Source organism: Elaeis guineensis, chromosome 8 (genome assembly GCF_000442705.2).
Source record: "Elaeis guineensis isolate ETL-2024a chromosome 8, EG11, whole genome shotgun sequence".
NCBI classification, from domain to species: domain Eukaryota; kingdom Viridiplantae; phylum Streptophyta; class Magnoliopsida; order Arecales; family Arecaceae; genus Elaeis; species Elaeis guineensis.
This window is the reverse complement of record NC_026000.2, coordinates 13,283,794-13,303,830: the sequence shown is the minus strand read 5'-3', so window position 1 is coordinate 13,303,830 and position 20,037 is coordinate 13,283,794. Positions and strand designations below refer to the sequence as shown.

The 20,037-nt window shown below is 33.9% G+C and overlaps 1 protein-coding gene across 3 annotated transcripts; it reads left to right on the top strand.

Annotated features, from left to right (window-relative positions):
* Window positions 1-6,986: 6,986 nt before the first annotated feature.
* LOC105050169 (uncharacterized) lies at window positions 6,987-19,633 on the top strand. 3 transcript variants are annotated; one of them, XM_010930084.4, is made up of 10 exons: window positions 6,991-7,302; window positions 10,346-10,413; window positions 11,180-11,205; window positions 13,043-13,133; window positions 13,346-13,441; window positions 16,597-16,665; window positions 18,609-18,667; window positions 18,771-18,893; window positions 19,011-19,082; window positions 19,184-19,633. In XM_010930084.4, exons 1-10 carry the CDS (start codon window positions 7,216-7,218, stop codon window positions 19,237-19,239), a joined length of 747 nt encoding a protein of 248 aa, XP_010928386.1. In that variant the 5' UTR covers window positions 6,991-7,215; the 3' UTR covers window positions 19,240-19,633. The 3 variants fall into 3 exon arrangements, with proteins under 3 accessions (XP_029121963.1, XP_010928388.1, XP_010928386.1); XM_029266130.2 differs by lacking the exon at window positions 16,597-16,665 and having other exon boundaries at window positions 6,987-7,302; XM_010930086.4 differs by lacking the exon at window positions 13,346-13,441 and having other exon boundaries at window positions 6,988-7,302.
* The last annotated feature ends 404 nt before the right edge of the window (window positions 19,634-20,037 follow it).

Sequence of the window (20,037 nt, the reverse complement as noted above, 5' to 3'; positions counted from 1 at the left end):
TCTTGTAGGTTCCCTAGTTGCTTTCCACTGCAGACTCTTTTCTGCTAGGTCCTCTAAGAATTGCCAGGCTTCATTGACTTCCTTATGCATAAACTGGCCCTGACATATTGACTCTAGCATGGTTCTAGAGTTTGGGTCTAGTTCCTCATAAAAGGTTTGGCATAGTCTCCAAGTCTCGATTTTATAGTGTGGGCATTGGGTTAAAAGGTTCTTGAAACGATCAAAACACTTCCAGAAAGACTTACCCCCAAATTGATAAAATTGGTTAATTTTATTTCTTAACTTAGCTATTTTATGATGTGGAAAAAATTTTCTCAAGAAAGTTTTTACAAATCCATCCCAAGTTGTGATCGAATGGTTGGGCAGACTATATAAACATTTCTTAGCACTGTTCTTGAGAGCAAAATTAATCAGCCTAAGTTTAATAGCATCATCTGACATTTGGTATATTCTCATGGTATCACATACTTCCTTAAATTCTCTAATAACAATATATGCATCTTCATTACCAGTGAATTTAGGGAGCATGTTAATAATTTGAGGTTTAATTTCAAAAGTTGTTGCATTGGTTTGGAGAAGTCTGATACAAGATGGTTGGGCTGACCCAATAGGATACCAAAGATCTTTTAAGACCTGAGGTTGATTGACTTCACTCATTGTAGACTTAGAATTTTCTTGGATTAGGGTAGGGTTTGAATCAATTCTCACTAAATAACCAGATTTTCTTTTTCAAGTTGCCATCTTGTGAGATTTTTAATGATTTTTTTTTGTTAGAAGAGAGAAGAGAAAGGAGAGATAGATGAAAAAAAAATTCTAAAGATGAGTCCTAAGGGGTCCTAAATCTAGAGATGATAGAGAAGAGTAAATTTAAATTTTATTTACAAGCAAGTTATGTAGTCAATCTTAACTAAGGGTGATCCTAAATCTAGACAGCTCCTAACTTTCAAGGTTGCTTTTGAGCACTCCAAGTAAAAGACCAGCCACTCAACTGGTTAGATAAGTGTAAGGTTGGTGAGGGTCCCCCCATTATTTTTCTTAGATACCAACTGAGTTGGTTAGATAAACGAACAGAACCAATTAAATAATCACCTTCCTTCAGGACGTAGTCCTTGAACTATTTTTTTAGACACCAGTCAAACTGACTAATCCTAATCCGATCTAATTCTTTGGATCCCTTGTCCTATTGAGCTCGAGAGTTCTTAGGGGCCAACGTCTAATTGATTTTAAGTTAAGGTTTAGATCAATACAATATGCAGGATGGTGGTTTATGGGCCAAATAAGGATGATGAAATCCCCATCTTATCTTGTTTAGGGTTTGTGCCCTTAAAATATTTTATGAAATTATGGAATGCAAGAAGAAAAGATGGCCAAATTTGATAGTTAGTCAAGAGTAAATTGATTTATTTTACTTTTTAGGTTTTGTGATTAAGTATCTAATTTTTTAAGTAGATTATGAGGTGTCTATGTAGAGATTTTTTTTTTTTTTGAAAGAAAGTAAGTTTGACTAAGGAACTAAGCAAATAAAAAGAAACTAAGAATAAGACTATTTTTTTAAAAAAAAAAATAATTGTACCTAGATCTCCGACAATGGTGTCAAAATTTGATTGCTATCGTAGGCAGTCAAGAATAAAAATCAACTCAAACTATATAGATAGGATGAGTAGGGATCGTTTTCACGGAGATCAAGGGTGATTATCTTTTTTTAAAAAAAAATAAAAAAAATTATTTGTAGAAGGATTAAATAGAATAGCAAAAATTAAATTAAAAGTATAAATTAATTTATGAAAAAAAATAAGTCAGAAAAATAATTCAAAAATTTTAAATCTACCATACAAATTAGATTTATTTATTTTTTTTCTTATATTACAATATTAATTCTTGTGATTAAGATATTAGCATAGCTTATCTCTAAGGGATACGGACTGTATCAGTAGATCACAGCTCGTCCTAATGGAGTATAAACTATCTAAATTCAATTACAAGATCTAAGGTTTAATCTCACATACTACGATCTATCTCTCCAAAGTACGTATCGTATCTAAGGATCACGGCACGTCAATAGAGGGTATAGGCCATGCAGGCTAAATCAATACCTCAAAAAAATAAAAAGATATAAAATAAAAGTATAATTTTATTACATAAAAATTAAATACAAGAAAAAAATTTCATTTACAAGCTTCATTGTATTCCTGGATTGAAGGGATTTAGCCATGCATCAAGATCTCTAGCTCCATAATCTCCCAATATTTGATCTCTAAAGCTTTTTGATTTTTTTTCTCTATATTTTTCTTGCTTTTTCTCTAATTTTTTTCTCCCTCTCCATTTATTCCTAGGTATCCTATTTATAGATAAATTTTTTATTTTTTTCTGATCACAAAAGGAGTCCCAAAATCCTTAGAAATCATATTATACTCGTATAAATTAATTCTGACCGTTGGATCACCTTTGAACCGTCCAGATCAGCCCAAAAATTGATGTTTTAATCCTTATCAAAGTCGAATGCAACCATAGCTGTTCGATCTGGGTTCGAATTTATTCTCAACCATCGGATCGTGCAAAAATTTTCTCTTATCAACCGACAACGAACAGCAGCCGTTGGATCTGAGTCGGGGTAATTGTGGATCGTTAGATCACGTAAAATCATTTCAACCCACTGTGAGCCACACCTGTGGACCGCGTATTATTTTCGATGGACCATGCCCTGACTCTGTGGACCGAGCGATCGGTCCACCGTGCATCGAAGGTAATAAAATTTATTTTTAGGATATTTTCACTCAATATTTGCTTTGATTTTTATCTAAAAAATTAAAAAAAATATGTATTAAATTTTTTATTAATTTTTTAATATTTTGATCTTTAGATTCTCAATTAAATCAATATCTATATTTCATAAATATGCTCTAATTTTATATTTTTAAAATTATTTATTTTTACAAGAAAAATCTAATTTATTTATGAAATTAAATTTTTAAGAAGACGTTAGCACCATAAATTATCAAAAATATCTTCAATAAATATAAAAATATATCATTTATCAATTCCACTCATACAGTATTAAGGCTTTTGCTACCTCTGCGAATGGTTCTATCATCTCTCACCTATTATATGCTGATGACACCATTATCTTCACTAATGGTACTAAGTCTTCTCTTAATAAGCTTATGACTTTTCTCTTGAAGCAGCTTCAGGTTAACTCATCAATAAAAAAAAAAGTTGCTACATCTTATTCGAGTCTGATTCAAGAGTTGAAACGCAAGTGCCTTTATAGGGATATAGTTCGTATCCGTACTCGCAGTAGAAACTCAGGGTTCAAAACCTTACTAGGTAGGTGCACTCACTACAGGAGCTATTGCATGACAAACTCATTGCATGGACGGTCACCCAAAATCTTAAGGAATTAGAGATCGATTCAAACACCAAATTTCTCCTATTTGAGGTCTGTTTGAGGTCTATTTAAAGCCCCAATCCCTTCAATTAATCCTCACAAAAATCATCGTCAAGATCTCTTGATTTCTCCCTATTCACTGGTGGTTCTTTCTAGCTTTGGCCATCGAAAATCAGATTAAAACCCATCAAAAGCTAGGTAAATCTCTTCAATTCTTCTTTTTCAATCTTTTATAGGATTTTAAGCTTGAATTTGTGCTGATTTTTATCAAAAATTTCTTGAAAAATTATTTGAAAATCACTATATTTTGGATGCCCTGTTTTTCCCTTTGTTTTTGATTTTTTGGCTGCTGGTTGTCGTCGTCGGTCATCGGATCCGGCTGCTCGGTGTCACCGAGGACTACCCCACCAGCCTGAGTGGTGATCGGTCAGGAGGGAGGGTCTCCTCGTCGGGAACAAAGGGGAGCAAGAGCTCCCCTATTCCGTTAAAGAAAAAGAAGAATAGAGGGATGCGGGTTCCCTCTCCCGTGAAAAAGAAGAAGGAAAAAAAAAGAAAAAATAAAATAAATAAAATAAATAACAAAAAAAATAAAAATATAAGAGAGAGTTTCTCTCTCTTCTCTCTCCCTTCAATCTGAACCCTTGCTTTCTCTTTAGAATGTTGGACTTTTTCTCTGTACTTGTTCTCTCTAAAATTTTTTCTCTCTAGACTGTTTCTCTCTTTTGATAGATTTTTCTCTCTCAAAGTTATCTTTCTAAGATTAATGTAGTAAAAGGCTTTCTTTTGATGATTTTGATTGAGCTTAATGAAGGATTCGATCTTAAGTGAAATTTTGATTTGAAATTTATTTAGATCTAATTCTAAATTAGAATTAATACTAGAATATAATTTTAAATAATAGGTTCTGAAGATTTTTCTAAAGGTTAATCGATCTATTTATTCAGTGGTCCGTGAAAGGTAAGTAATGAATCATTTTCTCGAGATATTTCATATTTATTTTAAAAATAAATAATTATTTTTAGAATTATATATGATTTATGAAATTATATTTTGAATGAAAAGTGATTCTGAAATACTATGATTTATTGATTATACATATATTCAATGAAAATTATGATATGTTATGATACAAAAGTGTTTTGATACAAATCGAATTTGTACTCTCAGTCTAACTATATTTCAGTGGGCTCCATCAATGGAGATTATATGTTGGTACTCAATGGACCCTACCAGTGGGGATTGTGTGTTGGTATTTAGTAGATCCTGCCAGTAGAAATTATGGGTTGGTATTCAGTAGACTCTGTCAGTGAAGTTTGTGCGCTAATATTCAATAGACCCCACCAATAGGGGTTAAATGTTGGTCATAGTCGAGGCTGTTGAGTTATGAGTGTTTTGATTCGAATCGGATTTATGATTATATTATATATGAATAATTAGAAAGATTAGATTTATATTGAATTAGCATGAAAAATATATTTTATATTTATTCACAGTATTATTTTTGAATATTATATAATATCTGAAATATTTAGTTGAGATATTTGTTACTTACTGGACTGTCTAGGTTATTACCTTTCTTTCTTTTTTTTTTCAGATTCAGATAATTAATTACGAGCATGGGTAATAATGTTGGGACAGAGCTTTTAGAGGCGAGATTTAGCATTGTCAACTTTATTGAACTTAGATCTATTATTTTATTTTTAGTAAAACTTTATTGGATGTAAAATGTTTGATTTAATTATTCGAATTAAAGTTGAATAATAATTATTTGAGCTTTATTCTACTGTGATGTATTGATATCGTGATGAGATGTCTTGCATGCTTATGGAGAGAGTTCTTCATAAGTATGCGACGGTTGCCATGATCTCAAACTCGCGAACTCGAGTCAAGGGCATGACAACCAATCGCAAGTTAACTCATAAGGTGGACAATGTTCTCACTTATGCTACCTATGATCTAGCAAAAGTTATCCATTTGGATATCTTCTGATACAGAGGAAAAGATTTCCCTCATAAATCCTTCCATAAAGAATGCCAAACTGTTCTTACTTTTATCGAGGCAATTGAGTTTTGCATTTTGGTACACATTGTTAATTTTGCCAGAATGAAAGTCTCGTAACCTAGTTTTGACACTTTGGTAGGACTATGTACAAATTGGTACGTAATCTTAGCTTTTGCCAGAATGAAAGTCTCGTAATCTAACTATGACACTTTGGTAGGACTACATATAAATATAAATTGTCCTTGCAAACATGTAAATTGCAAATTGCATGCTTCTATTTTTGTGAAGGTTTTCTTTTTTGAGAGTAATTTGTGAAGATTTTCTTAAAGGATATTGTACCAATGGTCATCATGTGTATAACATTTATATTACGCGCTATTATCATCTTTTTACTGATATTTTTTTTACCATTATTGACTATATTTGCCCTTCAAAGTTGCATGTAGCATTTTTTATCTTTTGTGTTGTTGGTTCATTTGCATTAGTTTCTATGATATGGCATGGGAGTCAACACTACTAATTTTTTGGATTACAAATATGGTGACATAATAGATATAAATTCACACACAACATTCATATAATCAACATACACAATCAATTGCAATTTCATGATGTTGTATGCACATATGGACACCATCAAACAATCATGGATATTTTATATGGTGGGGATGAGGAGTTCTTCTTTAAGAATTACTTTCTGAATCGAACATTCTCCAGCAGAGATTGGGATTCTATGGTCACGTCCAAGAGAGGTAGTTGCACCGGGTCACCCCCCTCCAATCCCATTTTTTCTGTATCAAAAAAAAAGTAAAAAAAAAATCATGGATATTTTACCATAAACAACGGGCATCCCAATAATAACTTTTTCGATTCTTTTTTTGCCATTGGATTAGTTAATTGTGACATTACAGGGATGAGGTTGTTTATGGATAATTTAATATCATTTGATTATTGGACTTGCTCTCGAAGAAGTAGATTGAGAAATGATTGATCAAAAAAATATGATTTGAAGACAATGATTTGAGGAAATATTGTATGAAGTAGTTACTTCTATCCTTAAAATTTACCATATCGTTAATGTGCATATATAAAATTGTCTAAATTAAATGAAGCAGTATTATTTCAAACTTGCTGCTATCCATATCTATCATTATCCCTTATAGATAGTTCGTGAACAAATAGTTATGAGGCTTCTATAGTGGGATAAACAAAATGTAATTCCATTAAATATTGGATGATGATCATGAAAATTCAGAACATCTACTTTGAATGCTTTAATGGTTTCATATTTAATTATGCACCAATGCAAAATTTATTTGATGTCCAGATACATGGAACAATTTGATGCCGAGTTGTGCATGAACTAGGCAAATCCAGTAATGTTTTTTCAGATGTATAATTTAGAATCATGGTCCAATTTATGGACTTAGGCTGGCTCAAGCTCTAGTTTTCTCCATAATTTCTGATTCTTTTGGGGTCCGGGTCCTAAATGGATCAGGGCACGCACGAACTTAAAAGCCATCGCGTATCGCATATGGTGCGACAGCAGAAGCGAACGCTCCGCTGGGCACGGGACCTGGAAAAACCTATTTTACGGTGACCGAATAAAGAAAAGGAGAAAAGGGCAAGACACCGGAAGAGAATACTGGAAAAAAAAAAAACCTCGGTTCGATTTGGTGTGCGGTCTCTCTTCCTTCCCCTGTAACGCTTTGTTTTTAGAGATCTCGCCGCCGAGTTTGAATCAAACCGATCGGATCTGGAGCGGAGGGGGGAGAGAGAGAGAGAAGGCGGATCTCGATTGGATTGAGGAAGAAGGGAAAGAGCGCCTCATGCTGCCGACCGTCTCCAAAGGGCGCACGCCCACCGCCGTGCGCCCCTCTCCCATGTTCCCCCAGTATCTCCGCCGAATCGTCAAGGTTTTCTCTCCCTTTCTTGCCCCTCCTGATGCTATAAGATCTTATGCTGTTGATCTCCATCCGTTCGTAGATGGAAGTTATTAGAATTTTCATTACCATTCGGTTTTGTAGTCTGCTGTTGAATCGGATCTGGATCTGATGCTTTGTAATCGAGTTGTTTCTGATCTTAAATTCCTAAATGTCTTGTTTTCTTGTTATCAATTTTGGGCTGCTTGTTCATTAATGATGGAACCCTGTGGGACACATTCGAATTTCCAAGCTAAAATTGGAAAGAAAATGCTGGAATTCATAGAGGAGTTCAGATCTGCCTGTCTTGGCAGCAATACTTGGTTGTGTCTGTCTAGGATTATAACTTCGTGATTTTTTGAGACGCACCTTGTGTACCTGTTTTGACCGACCATATAGAAGTTTGACTTTTGCGCCGGAGTGAATTATTGATTGGTGTCCGTATAGCATTTCACTTTGGCTTCGCAAAAGTGTTGAAATGTTGCTATGAGCTGAACTTCTAGTGTTTTTTTTTTTTTGGGCCCCCAGCTTAGTATAAAAGATGATTTGACGTTGTCGACTTATGAGTTCATCATATATGTAGGTGTCTCATGGAGTTCACAATGTAAGCTGAAACTTTGTAAATCTTCTAAACCATGTTGCTTAACAGTTTCAAAGTCATAGATTGGTCCTGGCTTGACAATACGATCCTTATTCTATAATTAGCGACCATTGACAAAACAAAACATTTGGGTTTTACCCTTTTTCCCCTTTTTAATACCCAGATAACAACTATTGCGCATTTGAAATTCTAACCTACACTTTTTGCCACAAATCATTATTAAATACTTGTGTATGCTCAACAAATACAAGTGCCACATAGGAATGATATTGGGTATCTGGACATTTGAAGTGAAATGTCACAACTTTTTTTGTCTTCTGCGATGCATTAGAACATGCATGCATGTTTTTAAAGATAAAAATACCATTAGCTACTCAAGCTAGTATTTTGTCTGATATCTATATAAACCTATGCCTATATTCATATTCTGTATGTATGTATGCATATCTTCTTCATACATCGTATAGAAGCATTCTTGTGCTAACTTCTTTGGAGTGTGGAGTGTTTAAAGTTCCAAGCACTTAAAGATAGCTTTTGCCTGTTTTCTGGGTAGAATTTCTTGCAGTGGTTATTAACCTCCATTTTGTCGACCAGCATGAGCTCTTTCACCTTTGGCGCATATGAAAATTACCTATAAAATTGGATGATCATCTTGATGTCATGGTATAACTTCTATATGGAGGTATTCGGACACCTACAAATCAATATATAAAACTTCATCAAGGATCAGTACATTTATCAAACAAATGATAAATATTAATTTTTAAACTAAAATAACATAAGAAATATATGCGTGTCAGCAAACTCACATATAAGATTCGATAATGTTTTAACTAATTCTATTTATTCATGATTTGCAAACATCATGTGGTACAACAAGGGTTATACAAGGTTCATATAAATGTCATGGGATACAATAAGTGTGGCGCCAATTACTATAAACTTGCATCAAGGATCAGCACGAAGGCTATATCTTTTTGTACTTATAATGGGTAACTTATTGCCAATATCTAGGAAGGTGTGACATGATATATGCTATTTGCAAACAATATATTATTCGTTGATGAAAAGAGAACTAGACTAAATACTAAAGTGGACTTATGAAGGAAAATTTTAGGACTAAAGATTAGTAGAACAAAGTGACCATTTTCGTTACTTAAGATTTATTATACAAAATAATAGAGAGATAGATGAAGATATATGTAATAGAACTATAGATAGTTGGGTGAAGCGGAGAGGTGCATGTAGAATATTATGTGATAGGTGTATTTCTTGGAGATTTGAAGGAAAATTTTTTAGACTAATAATATGGCCTACCATATTGTATGGCTCAGAATGCTAGGCAATAGAAAAAGTACATGAAAATAAGTTGAGTGTAGAGAAATGAGAATGTTAAGATGGATTTGTGGTAAAACTAGAAAAGATAAAATAAGGTATGAATATATTAGAGGAGCTGTAGGAGTTGCACAAATTAAGGACTAAGTAATGGAAAATTGATTGAGATGGTATGCGCATGTGTAATGAAGATTCGAGGATGTTATAGTAAGGAATGTTATTTTTATTTGTGTGGAAGGTGATAAGAGAAAGAAGGGGAAGACCTAAGGTGACATAGATGGAGATTGTGAGAAAGGATATAGAGAAATTTATAATAATGTCAGAGGTGAGCCTAAATAGGAATTTTTGGCAGATGAGGATCTATAAAACAAATCCTAAATAGTTGGGAAGAGATTAGACGGTCATGGTTATGATTATACATGTAATGTGGCAGTGCACTTTAACATGTCATGGTTGTGCAAGTTTAAACATCTATCACAAATACTATGCTAAAACATAAAATATTTTATTTTTAGAAATTCTGCTATGCTAAGTTATACATATGAAAATTAGATCCTACAGAATCATTTTAATTGCTTGTATCTTGTAGTTGATGCTAAAGTCATGTCCAAGTTGCCTAATTAACTATCACAAGATGTGCAGATATGAATGACTTCCTTTTGCTGCTAATCTTAGTATTTATGTTTTTCTATGTCTTATATTTGTCTGCGTGACTGTCAATCTGGATCATTCTATTAATAATATTTTCTTTTCACTTTGCTGCTTGAATCATAGTATTCTAGAGATCCTTCTGAGCCAGATAATGCAGACATATGGATCTGATTTCAAATTAGTTCCGTGTTTACTTTTGACACTAATTAATTATTTATATTTATATTCGATTTCCACTGACTCATGTGGTCCATTATTATACTGTAAGCACATGGATATTTCTTAGCACATTGCTGTTTGAATCATGGTATTCAAGAGATCCTTCTGAGCAAGATAATGCAGATGCATGGATCTGATTTCAAATTATTTCTGTGTTTACTTTTGACACTAATTAATTATTTATATTAGATTTCCACTGACTTGTGTGGTTCATTGTTTGGCTTATTGTAGTGGCAACAAATGGATATCGAGTATACATTCTGGCAAATGCTTCATCTTTGCACTTCACCAAAAGTTGTGTATGTATCTTTTTTATGCATTTATTTTACTTTGGTTACTGAATACATTATGTTTTAGGTATGTCTTAGTTCAGTTTTCAAGCAGATGATCATACTTCAAACAGATATTTGCTATAGTAATGTAGATGAATTTTTATCCTATTATTATAAAGCAACATTCCCTAACTGTACGTCCAGCAAATATCTTCCTCATGTAGTTCGCAAGAATATACTTACCATATTAATTTGCATTGCTAGCTTCTGACATATATGGAGAACATTTCTGGAGATGCCTGTTGCCATGTATAGCTTCATGTGAAAGAGTTCTGAGAAGTAACCATCTCTTACATCACAGTCAGAGTGGAGGGATATTAACAAAGTTTAGGTGGAAAGTGTGAGGAACAAAATTGAAATAATGAGTGATAATGCTGTCAGCTTTGTGATATTATCTTGCTACTTGTCTTTATGCAAAACCAAGGTCTTTCAGAAGAATTAGGTTAATTGTTTATCATTATTTAACTTTTTTGTTTTCTTGCAAGGGTAGCTATACTGTTGACAGCTAGCCATACTATCTCCTTAATTAATAGAGGATTTAAAATCTGGTGAACAAGTAAAACTATGCACTTTTTGAGAAAATGATCAATCGAGTAACAATGTAACGTTCCAAGTTTTGGCCCTTATTATTGTTACATTTTCTATTTTTTTAGCATTCACTGCATCATTATTGCAATATCTTATTCTATTTATTTCTGGGTATCTTCATGTGGAACTGAATGATGGAAGACAGCTACCAGCACACCAAATATCATAAACGTAAGTCATCTGACTTAACATTCACCGTTCTTTATGTTAGTGGCTTTTTGTTTTATTTTTTATTTTTTAAAGCTTTGATAGTTTTGTTGGCTAGTAGTTATTGGTGATATCTTCCTGTTACGTATCCTTCCATACTTTTTGACATAATAATTTACATCTATGTGTATCTTATATTCAAAGGTGTGTTTGCATGCATCTCGATTAGGTTGAACTTTTTTCTTTCCTTTTTCTTGGAAAGACTATGTAAAAAGAAATAGTTGCACTCTTTTGTGCAGAAGAGAATGATAGGACTAAGATTTCGGTACCTTCCAGGTATCATAGTTTAACAATTCAAAAGAGCAAAGATATGTTGACATCCATGAACATGATAGACTACAATGTTATTGGTTTTTGATGTCACATGTGCATGGTCAGCAAGAAGGAAACTTTTTCACTCCTAAATTACTAAATGGATTAAAACCTTCTTGGTTGCTATATAAGTAAAGCCTTTGACAAGTCTATTATGCATTCTGGCACTTCCCTGCTCTTTCATAGAATCATTGTCTATGAAGGCATATCTAGTAGGACACTTCTAAATCTTGTTAAAAGAACTTTAGAGATAAGATATTATAATTGTTTCCCTAGGAAATACTCAATGGACTCTTTTCAAGCAAGTTATCATATCCTTCATACAATTGAGGAAGAAAAACTATTTTTTTTTTGTTATCTTGAACCGATATATTTTGTTGCTGCCTTAATCTAGATATGACAAGCAGCTCTCTGCAAAATATTGCATAGAAAATTACAGCATGTACTATGGGAAAGTCTCCGAAGTACCAAACATCCTTCACTAATAAGACATGTATACTTTATGAGATTAAAGACTTTTATAGGGCTTTCTTTTTTCATTTCAAACTGTTCATTTTTTCAATGACTCCTTGAACTCTCAGAAGTGAGAAATATGATACTGCTTGTTGATTGTTTGCAACTTAGCATGCTGAGAAAGCAGAATAATTCTCAATCCATTTTTTTTTTCTTCAGTAGTTTGGATCTAATGGGGATTTTTCAGATATTGTTGATTTTTAAGATTTATTCACGAATAACTTGGTGCATTGAAGTGATCTTGGATCCCGGCATGGCCTTAACTTTTCTGTGTGATATTAACAGAATTCAGGGAGATCGGCAACTACAAGAATTTTACATGGCAAGGCTAGTAACTGAACTAAATTATCATGGAAATTAAGGAACATTATGCAAGATGTATATATTTGGTGAATAGGGATCCATAAAGTCAACCACAAATGGTTGGGTTAATGCTTGATGGTTATGGTTATAGTTAAGCTCCTCAGTTTCTGTGTGTGCCTTTTTTTTTGTTCAATCATACAGAAATAGTACCAACTATATCTGAACTGTTTTTAAGTGTATAATGTGAGATTATTATTTAATATATTATGATGGAGATATTGATCAAGTTACAACCACTTTATGACAATAATTAGCATTAACACTAGAAGATATATAAAGACTATTCAGAAGTCTAGGATTCTATATCTTTTCAATTCCTTTTCCTAGAAGATATGTTTTCAAAGATTGTATACAGTAGACAGATACTCAGTGGCAATAGTTAATGGATCAATAACTTCTGGATTAATATCTTTCATGGAATAATTTATAGCATTTTCTTTATAAATTGGTATTCTTTTGTACCTTCCAGAGCATTGTTCTATATAAGTTTCACACTCAATTTCCTGAGGAACCATTTTGAATTTATATCATGATGTGTTTAATTGTCTTTTTCTTTTGTTTATTGTATAAAAATGGCAGTTAGCATTTATAAACACACCTCCTCTTTTCCCAGAAACAAAGAACCAGTGGGCACGGGATGATCCTGGTTTTGTTGTTATTCTCTGTCTGTTTTTGGTAGTTGCCACTTCAGCTTATTGTGCTGCGTAAGTTTCTCTTCATTGCCTGCTGGTTCTGCAATTGGTACATTATTTGTTCTGGATGACAGGATTAGCAATTCTCTCTAATTCTTCCAGCTTCTGTTTTATAATCTTTTAAGTTTTCACAATGAAACTATCCCCCCCCCTCCTTTATAGAGTACATGCTTTCTTATTTTGTTATATACTTGTGGGTATTGATATCTTTTTCCATGTTCTAGGTATGGTGAAAGTTTGGCACATGCTGTTTCCACAGTTGTTTCAGTTGTTATTTTTCATTTCTTGATAGCTGGAATAATTTTGGCCACATGCTGTTGGTAAGATTTAGATCTGGAGAGCTTTATGCATGAAACAAGCTTCTAGTAATTAGTGGTGTTTTTTTTTCCCTATAATTTCACTATTATCTTTACGACATTGTTCTGTTTTATGCATTTGTAAAAGGTTGCAAGATATAAAAACTAATAGCATACTTGAGAAACAATCCAATTTTTCGTTAGTGAAAGTGAAGATTGCTGTGCAAGATTGCTGACAGCACACAGACACTGCTAATTATAATGTAGCCATGCCTGGCTTGTATAATGCTTATTAAAGGAAGAGGACGATTGCAATCCATCTCACTCAATACTTCTTTAAGATCAGTGTTAATTAATTTATGAATTTCTTTTTGTTTTCTTAATATTATCCTCTTATTTCTCTTCAATGAAAAAGAGATTGCAATCTGTATTCTGTACTAAGTGATTTATCCATCTGACGGACAAAAAGTTCTTTGTAGCTCGAGTAGACAGATGGATAGGGATGGAGTTTGTCTATTTGCAATGGATGGTTGCATATGTCATGTGAAGCCGAGGTTCACCTTACTAACCTGTATCGCCCAGTGTCGGGCATAACGTAGCATACTGGAAACATGTAGATACAGTATTGAGGATTGGTACGGTGCAAGGGCCAAACCAGTCTGTGCTAGGTAGAACAGACTGGTTCTGCCCGGTTGTGTTGTTACTACTTGTACCACGGTCTGGGCAGCATCATATCTGGGCATGAGTAAAGGATCTCTTGATCCTGTGTCTGCATGGGAGTTGTACTAGCAGATGTGTGTACGCTATGCATATGGTACTTGCTAGGACATGGTGAACCTTGCATGAAGCCTTTCAGATTATGGTATTAGAGAATATGACTATGACAAAATTGAGCTTCCGTTTTGCAATCTATTGAGCATTTTTAACATCTTCATCACATTTTACCATTGTTCCTCTATATATCCTTAGAAGTCTCAGGAAGAGTTAGAATTGGAGTGAGTGAATTATAAATTTTAAGTTGCTCTAAGCAAAATGGGACGGGGAATGATGCAAAATGTGGTAAGCGAGTGACTTTGACTTCATGAATTAGTGAAATTTGCTTTTAAGAGAGCACCTCATCTTCTCATGCTGCCTCTTATTTTCCTTGCATCCAGAACCTGTGTGGATCTTTTTCCTGGTCCTGATACCTTGTTTGTGGCAAGCTCAATTACAATTGCATACTACCAAATCCATTTTGTCCTTCTCAGCTTCAGCGATGTATTGCTTGCTTCTACTGTCAAACTTGTGCATAAGCAACAGCTTTCTCTCATGACCAGATTAAAAACTGCTCTGGTTTCTTGACTGCACATTATAATTTGGGAAATTCAACTGTACAGAAGTCAAGTCATTTAACCCTTTTTATATCATCCTCTCCTTTTGGACAGATGAAGAAATTAGAATATTCAAATAACTATAAGCTTATGTTGGTGGCTTGTATAGAGCCCCCTAGTTGTAAGTTATACTTATAACGGAGACTGGATATGTGATGTTAAATATGTTCGAGTTATGTTGAAGCTAGATATTCAAGAAATTAGATGTTGAATTTTCAAATCTAACATGACGCTGTGGACATCCTTTTTTAATCACAATTAGAAGATGGGGAAATGTATGAAGTGGGAATGGGGATGAGAAAGGAGCATGAAGATTAATGATATTTTATGCATCAGTATAATTTTAAGTAAATCGAGGAACTTATGTTGGAATGCTACATAAATACAATGAATCATCTAATGGAGGTAGTGTTCTAATGAAACAATCATAAAAAGCCATAGCACTAAAACGGCGATTACTCATCTTTCAAGAGAGGCTTAAGTGCTGATCTGGTATGATATGGATATGATGAAGGCTTATTATGCACTTGTATGAACACATAATACAGGGTGCTATGCTGATTCCAAACCATTCGCAATGTGTTGGGATGGGGGTGTACCTTAATGACAAGGTACAGGTATGGGGCCTGATATTGTGACGTAAAAGTCATCGCTCTTGTATATTATGTGTCTTCGATGTGCTCAAAGAATTTAAACGATGAACTGTATAGGCTATTTGGGTATGATGAAGGCTTATTATGCCCTTGTACCAACATAAAAGTCATCGCTCTTGTATATTATGTGTCTTTAATGTGTTCCAAGAGTTTAAACAATGAACTGTTTAGACAATCTGTTACTCATACATATCCCTCGGGAAAGAAAAAATAGGAAAACTCTCAATAAATGATAGGCCAGGTTCCCCCCAGTGAATACTGAAAGTGCATGATGGTATGACTATTTGTCTGGAAGGTACAAAATATTCATTAGACCAGATCAAGAAATGGGAATTTGAGTATGGAAATGGTGAATTGAGTGATGGTTATCGTTATTATGTGTTTGTTGAGAAAAAACTGGACCATCGTCTTCCTTAAAAAAACACAATTGTCTTGTTACAATGAAACAGAGTTACAGAGTGAGATCAAGAAAATCAATACCTATGTTGGACATCAGTGACAAAGCAAGACCATTTTTGCAACTTATGAGGCAACAATGATGCTAAGCCTTCGCCTTGGAGTTTGTAAAAATGCACCTGCTTCTTTCTTTTCCATAATGGAGTCACTGACTTGAGGAAGCGTGGACTTGAGCAGATGGTAATTAGTGAAATCACTAATTTATCCCTTTAAAGATCCTACAAGTAGGTGTCAAAGAAAAGGAAATGAGTTATGCTTTTTATGAATACATAGGCTAATATACAAATTAGATGCGCAAGTGCAGAGTAAAATGACTGAGCAGCACTAAGAAAGCATCTTGCTTCACAAATTTTATTGGCAATGTCAGGCTTAGAAACGGTCAAAGAGAGTTTAGACAATTGATAACAATTATATTGTTGTAAGGACTTGTGATGGGAAGAAGCTTTGGACCGAGTTGTTCGAAGTACTGATGGCCTCACTCTCAGTATAGACATATGATTGATCAAATTGGAGTTGTACTTTTGTAGTGGTTCTTTTTAATATTTATAATTCTTTTAATCACATGCTGTAAGTTTTGTATTTGCCTATAATTATTGAAGAGATATCACCCATTTGTTTAGGTTTCATGTGCCATTATCTAAATTGCTTTTCAAATAGATCTAAAGAAACAATTGCTTTAAGGTTAGTGGTTTCAATACAGGTTTCTGACAAATGCTTATCTGCGCGAGGAGGCTCCAAACAGCCATGTGGTCGAGCAACGTGTTGAATGGTAGTACTTCATGGAATTTAATCTATCAGCAAGTATACTAGTTGACATGTCTTAAATCTCCACATGGCTTGATTTCTTATTTACATCTTCTTCACATTGAAATCCTTTGTTTTCTTTCTCCAACATAAAGATCATGAGTCATGACTATCCTTCATCACTTGCAACAAGGAAGTTATGCATATGACCTATAGGCATGCACTTGGTAATTGGTATATGTTATCACCGACTGCTTATCAAATATTTAGATCCCTTTATGCAAATGCATAAGAGTATCAGCGTTATTGGTAGCCTTCTTCGGTGATGCATAAGATCAAACACTATTGTTCTGAATCTGATCACATTAAATTTTTGACAGATCCTTCCTGTCAACTGGTGTTTGATTTATTATTAATGAAGACTTTTTTTTGGGAGGTGGGGGGTGTGGTCTAGGGATTGGGAAGGATAAACTGAGTTTGCTTGCATGACTTTAATGTTGCAAGATCTCATTTCATGTTAGTGAGCAATCAGTGAAAGCTAATCACAATTTTGTAAAGGATACGGGTAGTGCTATATGGACCTCACAAGTCACTTAACAAATTGATTTAATATATGCTTGGTTAGTAGTTAAGGATTTGATGAGACTATGATAAAAATTTTAGTCTAGGATTGTTTTCCTAGTTTCAGATGTAATTACAGTCATATGTCTTGAGCCTATAACTTGAGATTTTTTGAATATTTTTTTAGTGTAAAAGCGAAATTCATGAACTATGTGCTGTTTACCTAATGGCTCGAACTCTCCCCTTATTGAAAGTCCAAATGCCTCTCCTCTCAGCCTGTTTCAGTCTGGTTGGTTGTATTGTAGGGGGTCCATGTCTTGCACCTTATATTGCACCACCTAACTTTGGGCATTCACATTGGACTCTACCATTCACATAACCAAAGAAGAGAGAATAATTATGTGGCCTATTTTTCCATGATATTATTTATGAAATTTAATGTCAACTTAGGTAATATAGACATGAAAAGCAACTTGTTGATATATTGGCTTCGAAAATTCTCAAACTTTATGAGTACACCATGTGAGATATCTGACTACCAAGAGTTGATATTTGAGGCAGAATCTGGAACAATGTATAGCTTTTTATGAGCAGGATCTTCATGCATATATGCTATACAACTAGAGGCATACACTAGCTTTTGAAAACATTAATTTCTCACTTTGCATCTCAGCCTATTCAAGATTATTTGAGATGGTTACTAGGTGGACCTGATGCCACAAATGACCCTGAAAGGAGGATTTAATGTAAGTAAAAGGATGTAAAGGAGAGAAACTATAAGAGCTGTATCAAGTGGTGTTAAGTATGTTGGTGTTTTGGATGATACGACCTAAGATATAAATAAGGAACAGGATATGATTGATAAAGCCAGATCCTCATAGAACGATTATGGAAATGTTGTTGAAGTTCCTAAGAGTAATTATTATGGGAACTGGAATCTAAGTTACATGTCGCCCTATGCTATACTTTTGAAAGAAACAGCCATGTCTCAGGCTTCTGGACATCCGTGGATGGTAAGACTTCTCATGAACACATTTATGATATCTGATTACTAATTTAGATATCTTGATTTTTAAAAATATTTTTTGATATTCTCATTCTCTATAAAATGTGAAAATTATTTATTTTCAATTTCTACTTACAAAATCTTCCATACCTGGTGTTTTTATGTCTGCATGGCAAAACATAACCTGTTTGGATGAAGCTTTACCAGGCTGAACCACCAAGATTTTAATTTGTTTTTTTCCCAGTTTTCTGTACTTTGGTTTTTCTTTTTTTTTTTTTACACCTAATCACCAGTCTCTCTTCAGTTTTCTTTTCCACTCTATAATGGGATTAGCACCATTGCAACTGTTGTTTTAATGAAACTACAATGATTGATTTACTAATGTTGTGTGCTATTTTCAGGCTGTATGCTTTTGATGTTCACTGCAACTCTTTCTTTCCCACGTTCATTATGCTTTATGGTAACTACCCTAATTTTTTTTTAATTGAATCTTTGTTATTATTACTGTTAGTGTTTATCACATCATGGTTGTGTTTTCACTGACAACTTCTTATCTGCTTCAGTAATTCAGTACTTTGTGTCACCTATCTTGGTTGCACATGGTTTCTTTCCAGTTCTGCTATCAAATCTGCTTTTCATGGTGGCTATGTCATACTATCACTATCTGAATTTCCTAGGATATGATGGTATGGAAATTTTATTCTGCTGTGTATTAGTATGTCATATTGATCTTCTTCTTCTTCTTCTTCTTCTTTTAAATGATGAAATATCTTACATGTTCTATATTGGATTTACTGATGCAGTCCTGCCGTTCTTGGACAAAACTACTTTCTTTTTGTATCCAATTGGTCTTGTCATCATCCTATCCCCTCTTAGTAAGTACATAATCTTATACCACATCTCAATTAAGCTTAGAGCCCTAAGAATGGACTTCATTTGTTTTTCTTTTTTTAATGCTTGTTATTGGTCCTTGTAGTGATTCTAAGTGGTTTCAACCCCACAAGATACATTATGAACTTATACTTCAGTTAGCAACTATGGTTCACCCCACTGGAGTAGACAAATCATTGCAGAGGCAAAACTAATTGCGGATTGATTTGCAAACTTTGGGCGGAAAAGGATTTGCTAGATACCTTTGTTTATGTAAAGCAAATCGGCACAACATGCATCAAGTGCTGCAGCTTTCATCAATAGGGTGCCAGACATGCAACAATTACCACACAAGAAGCTTGGAACTTGATGAATAGATGAAAAGGAATGCTTTTTCTTTGGTCATTTTATTCAGGCCTGTTGCTAGGCAACCATGTGAATGGAATGTCTAATTTGCCTAGTTTTTAGGTATTTTGAGCTAATGTAAAATTTACATGTGATAATGATGAGTTTAACCTCCATTTTTAAGGGATTAGTATCATCATGGCTTCATGCATGTGCTTGAGCACCAGCGTATGACTAATAAATTAAATGTGCAATTAGAGCTTCAATGTACTCTGTGAGTGTGATATTTGATAATTGGCTGCTATTAGAAAATGAATTCTTTTCAGAATAAAAAAAGGAGATAAGCAGAGAGATCAGTGCTATCAAAAATCTAATTTTCCTTTGCATAAATTTTATATAGATTATACTTAGAGCTACTTTAGATTTGGTAATATATTTATCCCAACTCCTGAGAGTCTTTTCTGCCTGCCAATGAGAGTGGTGGTGTTTTGGACTGACATGTCGTAGGAATTATTTTGCCTCCAGTGCATTGCCCCAAATTTGTTTATAATCTGGGTTATTTAGGCACCTTGTATCTTCAAGGAACATTATTGGTTATCTTGGCAATACCTTAAA

What these genes read in the sequence shown, in the direction of transcription:
- LOC105050169 (XM_010930084.4), top strand. Translation starts at nt 7,216, where the DNA reads ATGCTGCCGACCGTCTCCAAAGGGCGCACGCCCACCGCCGTGCGCCCC. An exon ending in ATTTTGGCCACATGCTGTTG is followed by an intron (nt 13,442 to 16,596) that starts GTAAGATTTAGA and finishes GTTTCAATACAG; the next exon opens with GTTTCTGACAAATGCTTATC. An exon ending in GTCGAGCAACGTGTTGAATG is followed by an intron (nt 16,666 to 18,608) that starts GTAGTACTTCAT and finishes TGCTATTTTCAG; the next exon opens with GCTGTATGCTTTTGATGTTC.